Source organism: Tupaia chinensis, unplaced genomic scaffold, assembly GCF_000334495.1.
Source record: "Tupaia chinensis unplaced genomic scaffold, TupChi_1.0 Scaffold000074_1, whole genome shotgun sequence".
NCBI classification, from domain to species: domain Eukaryota; kingdom Metazoa; phylum Chordata; class Mammalia; order Scandentia; family Tupaiidae; genus Tupaia; species Tupaia belangeri.
Genome location: NW_006159534.1, coordinates 4,505,916 through 4,521,578, shown reverse-complemented (window position 1 = coordinate 4,521,578; position 15,663 = coordinate 4,505,916). Strand labels below are relative to the sequence as shown.

Sequence of the window (15,663 nt, the reverse complement as noted above, 5' to 3'; positions counted from 1 at the left end):
AAAAAACAAAGTATATAAGACATAAGAATTGGAAAATTATTTGCCGATAACATGTATGTTGATGTGCTTGATTGAGCCAATATACAGTGTATTTTGGATGGAAAATTCATTTGTATGCTGTAATGATGTATAGTGAATTAATGTAAAAAATAAATAAATTTAAAGAGAAAAAAAATCCCAATAGGAGAATGGAGGAGAAGGGATTGTAGCATAGTCATCTCCCCTAGTGGGTGATTTCTCACTTTCCCTCTCTGTCTCTGTTTTTCCTACCATTTAAAAAATCGTATCAGTAGAACCATTCTTAGGTTGGTTGGCCATGTAAATACAGGTTCTAAGTCAGAATTGGCTACCAGATTAGTTGCTAACCTTATAATAGATGGAACAGGATGGACACTGGTTTTCACTTGTCAACAAACAGCAGTGAGACCTTAGAGCTTGGTCTGCCATTTGTATAATGAGAGCAGAGGATGAGAGAACCTTCAAGGTACTATCCTATATGAAGGTCTGTGGGTCTATTAAAAGGGCTGGAAGATGAACATACTCTTCTCACTAAATCTGTGTCCTTTGTATCTTCAGTCTTAATTTCTTAAAAAAATATTCGTGGCAAAATATGTAACACAAAACTTACCATGTTAGCCATTGTAAGTGTACAATTCAGTGACATTAAATATATGCACAGTCAGCTAGTGGCATGGTGTTTAAGGCAGCTGATTCTCACATAGCTAATCCCACAATTCAAGTCCTGGGCCCAGAAGCTTGTAAAAAATGCTGGAAGTGTGTGCATGCATGCCCCAAATCCAGGGAGAAACGGAAGAGAAGAGATTATGGTGTGATGATCTTTCCTAAGAAATTTTTTCTCATTCTCTCTCCCTCTCATTTTTGGCAAGTGCACGTGCCTTCTAGCAAATTAAATATGTATGTGTGTTTGTGTGTGTTTTGGCAGAGATTTGTGTCATAGGGTGTGTTCACTCAGTAGAGAGACAAAGAAAGACAAAAAGAGAGAAAGTAAGAAATTATGCCCCAGGGGGATGGCCAGGTCTCAATCTCTTCTCTTCCATTCTCCTCTCAGGATTTTTGGCATGCATGTACACACATCTGGTGTGAGTTTCAAGCTGCCAGATCTAGGACTCAAATCATGGTTGGCCATGTGGGAGTCCAGCACCTTAACCACTACACCACTTGCTGGCCCCAGCTCTATTTTTGTTTTTCATCACCTCAAACAGTAGTTCTGTTAATAGCTAAGCAGTAATTTCCCATTTCCCTCCTCTCAACCTCTGGTAGTCACTAATCTACTTTATGTTAGACTTTGTCTATATAGAATCAAGGAATTTATAATTCTTGTCATCCTAGTTGGCTTCTTTTATGTCTTTACCAGTTTCTGTGGAACTCCTTACTACTGCTGTCTTAAACACCTTCTATAAATCCTACCCTCTTTGGTTAGAAAAAAACAGATTTTTAAGTTGATGTTCTGTTTTCAAGGCTCATACCCTCTTCTACTTATTGCCTTTTATACCATAGTATACTCAACGTATCTACAAATGTGTTAAATCACAATTGTAACTACAAAATATGATTTCTCCCCAATCCAAAATTTTATACATGAGGAAAGAGGCCCAGTCTAAAAACTTTAGACTTTGAGTTTTTCTAAGCCCAAATGATGATAGACACAGAACTGAAATCATTAGTTTTTCCTCTGCTCCATGTCAACTCTGTTCCTATACTCATGAGTCAGATGTCAGGAAATCGGTAGGTTAGCTGGTATGTTACAGGTACTCAAGAAAGGATGTTGGATCATTGAAGAATAGTTGAACACAGATGGATGAAAATGTAAATTCTCACAGAATCACTTGCCTTGAACCAGAAGAGACAACACAGGTCAAGGCCCAAAAGGGGTCATTTTCAACTGGGATTGATTGAAACAACAAATGTCTGAATGCTTATCAGCACTACTGAGCACTGAACACTGCACTGCCATGTAGTGTTCTAGATATTTGAGAGACAGTGGTGATGACACTGACAAAAAGCCCTCCCCTACAGGAAGAAAAGAAGTAGACAAATAAAGCTTATGTATATTTTAAATTATAGTATCGATTGTTGGAAAAGTTATGACATATTTTTTCTATTCCAAAGTGTGTCATGTCTTTCCCAAAACACATTGTTATTTATTATAAGTATATAATATAATAAGATAATATATTATAAGTGCATATGGTTTCTATTTAAAACATTAAAAAGTATATTATATGTGTATATAATAGATGTATATATGTACCTATATATACATTATAAGAGTCAGTCATTATATATGCATATCACAGTATATGTATGTGTATATGTGTGTGTGTATACACACACATATATATAATTGTTTTAATCTTATTATTGAGGTATGACTGATGGTAGTTAAACAGATAGGATTTTTGGATTTTCGTCGGTTAACCTAATCTGCCAGATACCAAACCATTTCCATGAGGCAAGGATTACCTTGCAGATATTACCTTGCAGATCTCCTTCTGGGCTTTGGGAATCCAAGGGTTCACATCTCCAGAAGGCAGCTGTTCCTTCAGCCCCTGAATGGTTTGGGATTTGAGCGGTAAGGATGGACCAATCTGCTCATTCAGGTAGAGCTCACAGATTCTTTCACCCAGCATGTGACGAAAGACAGCATTCCCATTCTTCCTATTACTCATCAGGACACTGAGGAAATGATGCAGATCCTGCCAGAGTTCCAAAAGTTGGGTCTCCACTTTCAAATTTAGCTTTTTAAGGTGTTTTCGGAAAGGACTTCCAGCACAGACATCAGCACACAAGGCCCAGTAGGTGTACCCCAGGGAGAAACTTTGCTTGATGACCTTCTTGACTGTTACCTGGGAGGAATGATTGATGATGGGGGTGGTAGCCCTCAGCTGGGAAGAGAAATTTGTCTTGAAGAGGCCCTCCATGTAGAGCTGGCTGTTGACTTTCTTCATGCTAGACTTCCCAGCGCACTGAGTATCCTTTTCAACGGAACTAGTTATCCCCTCCTTTGAAGAATCTGCGTTCAGGGAAGACATTTGGACAACCACATTTTCCGGAGAACACATCTCCTGAGGGGCAACAGTCATAGTATCTGACTTGGAGTCCATTTCCAAGGACCAAAAGCCAGGATCTACCAGTTGCCACATTTTTCTCTTGGCCTTCTTGCTCGAGTACTGCTTCTGTGAGTGGCAGCCCTTCTTGATGCTCATGTTTAGAGGGAGTCCTCCCACATGTGTGCAGCAAATACTGTACTGGCGGGTCTCGTATTCCTGCATCAGACCTTGGCATGCTTCCTCTTTGGCCATGGCCACCTTGGCGTGGGTGTAAAAGTTAGGGAGCCAATAGCTCTGGAGTTTAAATAGGGCCACTTTCTGCATGTGGCTCAGGAGCTCCCTCCTGGTGGTTGACTGGTTGGGATGCCAGATGGAGAGGTTCAGGAGGGACTCTGGAAAGAATACAGAGAGAGCAAAGGTGAAAATGATGTGATAATGACAATGACAATAATGAACAGGCTTTTAAATTTTTCCAAACGTCTTTCTGTATAGCATTTCATTAGTTCTTCATGCAGTCCTGGAGTATGGACACATTTTTAGGTTTTAGGTGTATTGTGACCTCTTTTTCTGATTACCTTATTTGATCCCCATAGAAATGAGTCATCTTATGAAATTCCTCCATAAAATGAAAATACCTTTAGATAACTGTTACTGTAAAGAAAAGCAAAATGTATATATTCATACAAAAATGAATAAGAATAAGAGACATCAGGTTGCCCTATTGCCTAATGGTTAAGGGAGCCAGATCCCACATGGCTGACTACGGTAAAAATCTTGGCCCGAGCATTTTGAATAACACGCCAGGCATGTGTACATGCCTTCCCCAAATTCCAACAGGATAGAGAAATGGAGAAGAAGGGATCGTGGTGTGACCACATCCCCCTGGGAGATGCTTTTCCCCTCTTTCTCTCTCTCTCTTTGGTGAGTGCACACACCCACTGGCAATAAAAAAATAAATGAATTAATTAAAAAAAACAAGAGACAAGTACATCAAATTAGGTTTCCCCAGAGTCAGATATGACTAGAGGAAGAAGTGTGGACTGAATAATTTGAAGGAGCCCTTATTAGCCCTGATTTTAATGTCAATTAAATTCTCAGTTATTTGTATTATCATAGAGGAATGTGACTTAGATCTCCCAGAACACACTTGTGTTTGGGTTAGGAATGCCTCTTTATCAAACAAACAAGTATGGGTGAATTCGATGTCTAGAGAAAGGTTTGGCAAACTTTATATGGAAAGCCCCAGATAGTAAATATTTCAGGCCTTGTGAACCACATACAATTTCCGATGCGCAGTTTTCTTCCTCTTTTTTTTTTTTGTAACCCTTTAAAAATGAAAAAACATTCTTAGCTCATAGCCACATATACTGCATTTGGCCCATGGGCTATATTTTATTCTAGGGAATCCCAATTAAAAAGACTGAAATGACAGGTCAACGCATGTTCAGAAGATACTGGAGCTTCTCAATTACCCTGTCTCAATTCCTCTTCCTTCCTCCCAGCCAACCTTCACTGGCAGGTAATATCCCAAGAAGAGGCAAGCACCCATCTACGGACGACCAGTCTCTCTGAACCCTTCCCCAGTTGTGGTTCCCACAGGCATCTCTGCTACAGAAGATGGAAAGGGTGGCAGTCTACACAGCAAGATGTTGAGGAATAACAGATGCTGAACTGATATTTTGTCGTCCTTACAGCTCCCAGAGATTTGCCTTCCAACACTCCTTATTCTTACTGATGTTCATGTTGCAGAGAGTGACGACCCTGGAGCCCTCCTGTAGGTGGGTGGCCTTCAGCATGAGCAACAGAGACAGGTAGTAGTCTCTCACTTCCAGGTTCATCTCATCTATGCTCAGGATCTTCTCAGTAAGGATCCAGAAATCCAGCAACTCTTCACCTAGGACCAGACAGGGGGGATACAGAGATGCATCTCAATCTTGCCCCATGGAGAGCTGCATCTGGGTGAAGCCCTGAAATCCCCATGTGGGCCTGCTCTGCGACATCACATCACCCACTATCTGTCACACCTTTGAGTTAAGGCCTCATTTCCAGAAAAGTTCTACTGATAATTGGAGGACGATGGGAGGCATGGAGAAAAGAGACTTACTGGATAGGAATCCTTTGTGAATTTTTTGTTATTGTTACTGTTGTTAGTAAAATAGTCACTAGGGGCTGGGAGGTGGCATGATGGTTAAGGTGATGGACTTCCACATGGCTGACCGTGATTTGAGTCCTGGACCTGGTAACTTGCTTTCTCACTTTCCTTTCTCCAGTCAAATTTAAAACAAACAAACAAACAAACAAAAATCAATGATAGTAATAAATAAAATGAAATAAATAATTCTTTTAAAAAAAAACCAGTTACTTAAGACTGCAAGACTCTGAAGAGGAATCAAAAGATGTGAATTTTGTCCCTCAAAAATGCAGATTAGAGTAAGAAGAATATTTCCTAGGTCATGGACCCAAAGAGCCAGCAGAAGGATATGAGCTAAAAACTATGTTTCTTCTTTCAAAACTTTGCTAGGGCTGAAGTCTGAGAGACAAAGTAAAAGAAACATTCAGTCCAGTTTTCCCCAATGTGCCTCCTGGAGATTGAGGACTTCACCCTTAAACTAGGACTTGTCCCTGGATGCAACTTAGTATTGCTGAGCTGACGCATCAGCTGGTGCCAGCTGCCAGCCTCCCAGCACTCAGCAACTACCAGACCAAACAAAATAAGGAGAGTAGTTCCCAACACTTTTGCTACAGTGATTTATTTACTTGTTCCTTGTCTGCCTCCCTGCCATAGCAGTAGCTTTATGAAGTAGAAACTTACAGATCTTGTTCACCTTTGTATGCCAACCCACCAGCATAGTGGTTGCCTCATAGTGGTGCTCAAAAAGATTATTGAATGGTGTAATGGTTAAGGTGTTGGACTCTCATATGGCTGATTATGGTTTCCTGGACCCAATGACTAGAAAATCATGCCAGGAGCATGTGTATGTGTGCTCAAAATCCTGAGAGGAGAGTGGAGGAGATGGGATTGTGGTGTGGCCATCCCCCCTGGGGGGGCTGATTTCTCACTTTCCCTCTCTCTGTCTCTCTCTAGTAGGTTCACACATGCTATGGCAAATCTTAAAAAAGAAAGATTACTGGGAACCAGCAGTTAGCGTAATGGCTATGTCACTGGACTCCCACGTAGTCGACCGTGGTTCGTGTCCCGGACCCGGTGGCTTAAAACTCACGCCGGGTGCGTGTGTGTGCGTGCCCAAGATCCCGAGAGGAGAATGGAGGAGAAGGGATTGTGGTGTGATCATCCCCCCTGGGGGGTGATTTCTCGCTTTCTGTCTCTATGTCTCTCTCTGTCTGTCTGGCGAGCGCATGCACCCTACAGTGAAAATCTCTCCAAAAAAAAAAGGAAAGATTACTGAATGAATTAATGAATAAATAAATAAGTAAATGAAAGGGACTCTTACTGCTTTTACCCTAACTTTATACTATGGAGCCTGCTTTTCAAAGATTTTTATCCAGACTGCATTATATAACTGTCCGCTGAGGCTCTGGGGGAACCTGTTCCTATCCAGGAAAACTGTTCAGAGCTTTCAAAGGCACTAGGAACAATTTCAAGAACCCACCTGCACTGCTGTTGAGGTAGGAACAGAAGCGCCACATTCCTCTGACCCCACCAATGCATTTCTCGAGTAGCCACTGGTCTGCCTTTTTCCATCTCATCATTTTGGCTGCCAGGAAAAGTTCATGGTAAGAGAGAGAGAATAAACCCTTCCCCTGCCCTCTCTCTCAGCCTCGCACACAGCCAGACTTCCATTCGCTCAGTATGAGTGAGGAAACATGGTGGCCAGTTAGATGAGTTGGATGCTTGGTTACATGTTTCTTCTGAAGCTAAGGACCAGATCTTCTGGTGATATACACCCTGTGACATGTATGAGGCCCACAAGTACACATACAATCCACAGCTGAAAACATCCTCCAACAAAGATTCCTTCCCTTTCACATAACAGTGATTTTAATCCCGTTTTATACACACACACACACACACACACACACACACACAACTTCCTGCACAAAGAAATAGTTGAGAATAGCAGTTGATTTGTTACAGTTGATCTTACTTCATGGATGTGCCTAACCTAACTTTGCCTGAGGTGGAAATTATTTTATGTTCATCAGGGGTATTGATTTGTAATTTTCTTATAGTGTCTTTGTCTGACCTTGGCATCGGGGTAATGCTACTCTCATAGAATGAGTTAGGAGGTTTTCACTTCTCCTTTTCTGGAAAAGTTTGAAAGGGTTTGGTACTAGTTCTTATTTAAATGTTTGGTAAAATTCATCAATAAAACAATCAGGTCTAGGACTTGGCTTTGTTGGGAGATTTTTGATTACTGATTTAATCTCTTTAGTAGTTACAGTTCTATTCAGATTTTCTAGTTTATTCTGTTCACTATTGGTACATTTTGTGTCTCTAGGAATTGACCTATTCTGTCTAGATTATCCAGTTTATTGGTGTGCAGTCATTCAAAGTACTCTCTCTTTCTTTTAATTGCCAGAGGGCATGTGCACATGCCAGAGAGAGAAAGCACACCATCAAAGGGTCAAGCTGCTATCTTTTTTCTCTCCATACCTTCTTGCTATCATGGTTTTGGGCATGCATGCACATGTGAGCATGTTTTTTCAAGCCACCACAGCTGGAATTCAAATTGCAGTTGGCCATATGGCATCTGGCTTCCCGATTGCTGAGCTATGTAGCTGGACTCACAGACTTCTCTTGAATTCTTTATGCTTCTGTAGAATCAGCAGTTAATATTCCCACTTTCATTTTGATTTGAGTCATTTGTTTCTTTTTAGTAATTATGTAGTTTTCTCTCTCCTTTTTTCTTAGTCCACTTAAAGTATTTTTATCTTATAAAAGAATTGCTTTTTGATTTAATTGATTTTCTCTATTGTTTGTTCTTTGTTTCACTGATCTGCTTTTTTTTTTTCTTTTCTTATTTTGGAGAGGCTTTTGCTATAGGGCGCATGCTCTTGCCAGAAACAGAGAGAGACAGAGAGACAGAAAGTGAGAAATCACCCCCCAGGAGGGATGGCCATGCCGCAATCCCTTCTACTCCCTTCTCCTCTCTCAGGATCTTGGGCACACACACACACACGCCCGGTGTGAGTTTAAGCCACTGGGTCTGGGACTCCAATCGCAGTCGACTACATGGGAGTCCAGCAACATAGCTATTACGCTAACTGCTGGTCCCATCACTGATCTGCTTTAATTTTCATTATTTCCTTCCTTCTACCGACTTTGGGTTGAGTGTGTTTCTCTTTTTCTAGTTCCCTGGTAAAGTTAGGTTGTTTATTTGATATTTTTCTTTGTTTAAATATAAGCATTTATGGCTATAAATTCCTTTCTTTGTACTGCTCTTACTGTATCCATAAGTTTTGGCACATTGTGTTTTCATTTTCACTTATCTCTTAACTATTTTCTTTCTTTGTAATTTTATTTGTCTTTGATCCATTGGGTTTTCTTTTTCTTTCTTCTTCTTCTTCTTCTTTTTTTTTTCTTTACTATAGGATGTGTGCACTTGTTGGACAGAGAGAAACAGAGAGACAGAAAACTAGAAATCACCCCCCCACCCCCACCCACACCCGGGGATGGTCACACCATAATCCCTTCTCCTCCATTCTCCTCTTGGGATTTTGGACAGACATGCTTTTGCGTCTGGCATGAGTTTTAAGCTGCTGGGTCCAGGACTCAGATTGCAGTGGACTATGCGGGAGTCCAGCGATGTAACCATTATGCTACTTGATCCACTGGTTTTAAGACTATGCTGCTTAATTTCCACAAATTTGTGAGTTTTCAAATATTATTTCCCTTATTATTTCTAACTTCATCCTGTTGCAGTAAGAAAATATATTTTGCATGATAGTTAAAAATCTCTATTGAGACTTAATTTATGGCCTAACATATCTGATCTATCTTGAAAAATGTGCATAAGAAAAGAATGTGCATGCTGCTGTTGGGTAGAATGTTCTGTGTGTGTCTTTTAGATCTAGTTGGTTTATTGTGTTTAAATTCTCTAGATCTTTACTTATCTTTTGCCTTATTTTTCTATTCATTATTTGAAGTTGGGTACTGAAGTCTTCAATTTTTATTGCAGAATTGTCTGTTTCTCACTTCAGTCCTGGGAAGTTTTGGCTTCCTATATTTTGATGACCTGTTATTAGATGAGTGAACTTTATAACTGTTATATCCTGGGCTGTGTCGAATTTTGCATTAATATATAATGTCTGTGTTTTTTTTTTTTTTTATAGGTTTTTGCTATAGGGTGCTTGCGCTCGCCAGACAGACAGAGAGAGACAGACACAGAAAGCGAGAAATCACCCCCCAGGGGGGATGGCCACGCTGCAGTCCCTTCTCCTCCGTTCTCCTCTCGGGATCTTGGGCACACACGCACACACGCCTGGCGTGAATTTTAAGCCACCGGGTCTGGGATGCGAACCGCGGTCGACCACGTGGGAGTCCAGCAACATAGCCATTACACTAACCCTATAATGTCTTTCTTTGTCTTTTGCAGCCTTTTTCTGATTTAAAGTCTATTTCATCTGATATTATTATAGGGTACCACTGCTCTCATTTGGTTATTATTTTCATGGAATATCTTTTTCTAGTCATTCACTTTCAACCTATTTATTTTTTCTATTTTTATATATATTTTTATTATTATTCATACATTAAATCACTATACATCATTTAGATTGTGAAGAGACTTTACCCAGCATGATATACACCTCAGTCCAGCCCAGTCGAGACCACCATACACAACCTTGTCAACAGATAATAAACTTTATCTGTGTTCTGCAAGTGTCTTACCTCTCCATTTCTCCCCCAAATTTCCTACGCTCTTCACCTCTCAACCTATTTCTATGAATCTAAAATAAATCTCTTGTAGACAATGTATAGATGGATTTTGTTTTTAAATTCATTCTTCCGGAGATGTTATCAAGATGTCTAACTAGAGGTATTGAGGGCTTAGATCTTCTACAAAGAAGGACCAAAACAACAAATAAATTACTCTTTGAGTGTCTAGGGAAGAATATTTAAAGTTGCCAAGGAAGTGATGGAAGCCCTCTGAAACACAGAGACTTGAATGGCAGAATACAGAGGGAAGCAAAGCATATGTCAGGTCAGTTTCTCCATTGTGGAGAAGAGCTAAGCAGAAGATCCATAACAATTCCCATTACCATGACAGATACTTGCTGCTCTAGCTTCAAAGGAGCCCCACAGTCTTCGCAGGCTCTAAGACCAGCATAGGGAATTGTCTAGAGCCCACGTAGCTATATTACTTCAGAGAAGTTCATATTGAGTATCCTCCATTCAGTGGGATCCAAGTAGCTTTGACACAGTGCCAGAGTCACTGCTAGAGTGCATTTTGCCTAAAGACCAATATCCACCACATCTCCATATCTTTAAGGCCCAACTTTTATCCCACAAAAGTATGAAGTACTATAGCCACATCGGACCCAGTGATATACTCATGACCCAAGTAATTGAGTTCATGTTGCACTGTGTTCTGCAGCAAACAGGCAGGCCAGCACAACAGGCAAGTCACTCCCAAGACTAGGGGACTCAGATGTACATGACACCAGGGGCCCCCTCCAGTGCCTACTGCCCCTTGTAACCCTGCTCTCTCAACTAGTAGTGCTACTGTGATCCCTTCCACCAGGGCCTACAGACCTCTTGGCAACTGCCACCCTTGCAAAGCTGTGCCACTATTTCCATAAACATTAGCAGTTTAGGCTCTCACAGACACTGCTGATGTTGATTATAGCCAAAGATCACATGAACACTACACTACTGTACCCACCCAGAACCAAAACCAAAGCACTCTCCTAACTGACACTATGGGACAGATTGATGAGAAAAACTATTTACTTACAAAGCTATGCTATAAAATTAGAGAACATGACTGTCCTACCAGATGTGCAGGTATCAATGTAGAAACAAAGAAACGTGGAACAGGAGGAAACATAACTATTCCAAAGGAATACAATAATTCTTAAGTAACAGACTCCAGTGAAAAATAAACCTATGAAATTCCTGAAAAGGGATTCAAAATAATGAACTTTAGGAAATTCAGCAAGATATTGGAGACTACAGATGGAAGATAAAGCAAAATCAGGAAAACAATTCAGAAAAATGAATGAAAACTTCAACAAATAGATATCATACAAATGAACCAAACAATAATCTTGGAGTTGAAAAATTCAATGAATGAAATAAAAAATATAATTGAGAGCAAGCAGAAGAAAGAATTTCTGAAATTAAAGACAGCTCTTTTGAAATAACTTGGTCTGAGAACAACAGATAGTGTGGTGGTTAAGGCACTGGATTCCTTAATGGTCAACAATGGTTTGAGTGTTGGACTTGGTGGCTTGAAAATCATGCCAGGAACATGTGCATACATGCCCAACATCCCAAGAGGAGAATGGAGGAGAAGGGATTGTGGTGTGACCATGCCCCCACAAGGGTGATTTCTCACCCTTTAACTCTCTGGTGAGCACGCATGCCCTAGGGCAGAAATCTAAAAAAAAAAAAGAAAGAAAGAAAGCAAGGAAGAAAGAATGAATGAACTTGTTAAAGTGAAAATAAAAAAGGAAAGAATAAAGAATACTTGCAGGACTTATAGGACACCATTAAGTGAGTAAATATTTTTATTTAAGTTTCCGAAGGAAAATGAGAAAAGACATAGAAAATCTATTTAATAAAACATTAACTGAAAACTTTCCAAGTCTTGAAAGATGCATGCATATCCAGATTCAGGAAATTAAAAGGTCCCCAATAGATTCACTCTAAAAAGATAATCTCTGAGGCACTTTATAGTCAAACTGTCAAGAGAAAAAGAAAGAGATAATCCTAAAAGTAGTAAGGGAACATATAAGGGAATTCCCCATTAAATTAACATCAAATTTCTTAGCAGAAATCTTATAGGCCCATGAGAGAATGAGCTAAGATATTCAAATTGCTGAAAGAAAGAAAAAATTAATAGTCAAATGTACTATACTCAACAATATCTCAATACTTGAGAACTAAGAGAAAAAGTTTTTCTTAGCAAGCAAAAACTGAGGAGATTCATCATCACTAGACTGGGTTTACAAGAAATGCTTGAGAGAATCCTAGATCTGGAAGCAAAAGGACTAGAAGTACCATTGGGAAAACATGAAAAGTATTAATTCACTTTACAGCAAATATGCAAATGAGAAAGAAATGAATCAAACATTACTACTAATGAAAATTACCAAACTGCAAAAAAATAATAATAATAATCATAGGAAGAAAAGGATAAAGGAAATACAAAACAACCAGAAAATAATGAACAATATGATAAGAGTAAGCCCTCCCCTATTAAAAATAACCTTGAATGTAAATGAAAGAAATTCCACATATAAAAGAGAGAGAATGGCTGAATGAATAATAAAAAAGACCCAACTTACACTGCTACAAGAAACGAACTTCAACTGTAAAAACACACATAGATTGAAACCATAGATAAATATATTCCACTCAAATAGAAACCAAACCAAGAAGGAACAGGTATACTTATATTACACAAAATAGACTTTAAGTCAAAAAGGAATCTCCAAAAGAAGACTAAGGAAATCATTACATAACAATAAGAGGGCATATTCAGCAAGAGAATATGAAAATTGTAAATATACAAGCACTCAACATGGAGCATCCAAGTGTTTAAAGCAAATACAATTAGCACTAAAGGGAGAAAGAAACTTAAATACAATAATAGTTGAGGGGGACCAGCAGAAAGCTTAGTGGTTAAGGCACTGTTGGCCACATGGCCAACCACGGTTCAAGTCCCGGACCTGGTAGCTTTCTCTCTCTTTCTCTTTCTCTCTCTCTGCCCCTCTCTGGACAAATTAAAATAAATAAATGAATAAATAAAATAATTCTTAAGAAAACAAAAACAATAACAGTTGAGGACTTCAACACCTGACTTTCAGCATTGGACAGATCATTTAGACAGAAAACCAACAAAGATACATCAAATTTAAACTGCATTATAAATCAAATATGCCTAACCTAAGAAAACATTTCACCCAATATCTGCAGAATACACATTTCTTCTCATCAGCACATGAAACTTTCTTCAGATAGATCATATGTTATGCTAAAATAAGTCTCAACAAATTCAAAAAATCCAAAATCATATCAAGTATCTTTTCTGACCATAATAAATAATAAACAAAACAAGTAAAACTAAAAACAAACAAGAAAAATATTGGAAAATACACGAATACATGGAAATTAACATGTTCCTGAATCAATAAAGAAATTAGGGAAGTTAAAAAAAATTTGAAACATATAAAAAAGAAAACACAAAACCAAAATTTGTAAAATACAGCCAAAGCAGTAAAAAAAGAAAAGTTTATAGTAATAAGCATTAATATAAAAAAAAAAGTAAAGAGGGCCAGCAGGAAGTTAAAGGATGATCAATACAATATGATACAAGCAACATTAGGAAAAAAACATGTCGGGCCAGTCAGGTGGCATACTAGTTAATGCTGCTGGATCCCACATGGCTGTTAGAAAGGTTTAAGTCCCAAACCTGGTGACTTGAAAAACACATGGGAAGTATGTGTCTGTGAGCCCAAAATCCCAAGAGGAGAATGGGGGAGAAGGGATTGGGTGTGGCCATCCCCCCGAAGGGTGATTTATTTCTCACTTTCTCTCTCTCTTTCTCTTTGTCTCTCTCTAGTAAACTTGCATGCATTATGGCAAAAACTTAAAAAACAAAACAAAACAAAACAAAAAACACAGGAAAAAGATTCCAAATAAACAACCTGATGTTTCTCCTCAAAAAACTAACAAGGCATGAACACAACAACCTTCAAATTAGTGGTGAAAAAAAAAAAGAATATATAACAGAGCAGAATTCTAGGGACTTCTGTCATTTTCTTTGTTTTCTATATGCCCCATAGTATTTTCTGTCATTTCCAGCATTTTTGTGGTCTTTTGTGTTTAGTTGATTTTTTTAAATAGTGAAATATTTAAGTTCCTCTCTCATTTCTTTTGTATATCTTCCATAACATTTTCTTTGCAGTTACCATGGTGATTATATTTAACATTTTAAGTTGCTAGAACTCTAATTTTATATCAGTTAAATTTCAATAACATACAAAATCTTTTCTTTTTACAGCTCCACCTCCACTCCTTTTGGCTGTTGATGTAACAAAACTACATCTTTATACATTGTTTGTCCATAAACAAAATGTGTTATCATACATTAGACTCTTAAATTATGTAGAACACAAATGTAATGTGGAGTTACAAAAGTACTCCAATAATAGCTTTCAGACTAACAGTGGTTCTTCTAAAAAAATTTATTAGTCTCTTAAAGCATGTAGAAAATAGAAAGTGCCATTATAAACTGTGGTTACAATAATTCCATACAATAATTCCAGCCTTTTCAGTTGCCTGCTAATTTACCTTTATTGAGGACTTCACTTCTTCATATGTATTCAAGTTACTGTCTAGTATATTTTCATTTGACCCTGAAGGAATTCCTTGAACATTTCTAATAGGGAACTTTTAGTACTTCCCTCAACTTTTGTTTATCTGGGAATGACTTCATTTTATCCTTACCTTTGAAGTACCATTTTGCTGGATATATGATTTTTCGTTAATTATTTTTTCTTTTGAGACTTTGAGTATATCAGATTGCTGCCTTCTGCACTCCAAAGTTTCTGATGAGAAATCTCTTATAAACTTATGAGGATCCCATGTAAGTGATAAGTTGCTTTTCTTTCAGCTTTCAAGATTCTCTGTCTTTGTCTTTCAGGAGTTTGACTATAATGTATTTTAGTGTAGATCTCTGTGTTCATCTTACTTAGAGTTTATTGAGTTTCTCAGATGTTTATATTTACATTCTTCATCAAATTTGGGGAAATTTCAGCCATTCTTTTTCTTTTTCTTTTTCTTTTTTTTGGAGAGATTTTTGCTAGAGGGCGTGTGCGCTTGCCAGACAGACAGAGGGAGACATAGAGACAGAATGCGAGAAATCACCCCCCAGGGGGGATGGTCACGCCGCAATCCCTTCTCCTCCATTCTCTTGGGATCTTGGGCACACACGCACACGCGCCCAACATGAGTTTTAAACGACCGGGTCTGGAATGCGAACCGCGGTCGACTATGTGGGAGTCCAGCGACATAGCCATTACACTAACTGCCCCCAGCCACATAGCCATTACACTAACTGCTGGTTCCCCAGCCATTATTTTTTCACATGTTTTCTCTTTCTATTTCTCTTTCTCCTTTTATTCTGGGATTCTCAATGCTTAGCCACTTGATGGTATCACACAGGTACATTGGGTTCTGCTCACTTTTCTTTCTTTCTCTTTCTTCTTCTTTCTTTATTTATTTTTAAATTTTTGTCATAGGGTGTGTGCACTTACTGGGAAGAGAGAAGAGACAGAAAGAGATAAAGAGAGGGAAAGTGACAATCACCCTTAAGTGGGATAGCCACTATCCCTTATCCTCCATTCTTCTCTCAGGATTTGGGACACACATGCATATGCACACACGTCAGGTATATTTTTC

The 15,663-nt window shown here is 38.7% G+C and overlaps 1 protein-coding gene across 4 annotated transcripts in view; it reads right to left on the bottom strand.

Annotated features, from left to right (window-relative positions):
• RGSL1 (regulator of G protein signaling like 1) overlaps positions 1-15,663 on the bottom strand; it is a 102,065-nt gene that overhangs the window by 74,171 nt on the left and 12,231 nt on the right. For all 4 annotated transcript variants that reach the window (XM_006142329.2, XM_006142327.1, XM_027767952.1 and 1 more), the window contains exons 5-7: positions 6,683-6,787; positions 4,804-4,965; positions 2,499-3,463 (exon numbers count right to left, since the gene is read on the bottom strand). In XM_006142329.2, the coding sequence (XP_006142391.1) occupies positions 2,499-3,463; positions 4,804-4,965; positions 6,683-6,787 (1,232 nt within the window). The remainder of the gene's footprint in view (positions 1-2,498; positions 3,464-4,803; positions 4,966-6,682; positions 6,788-15,663) is intronic.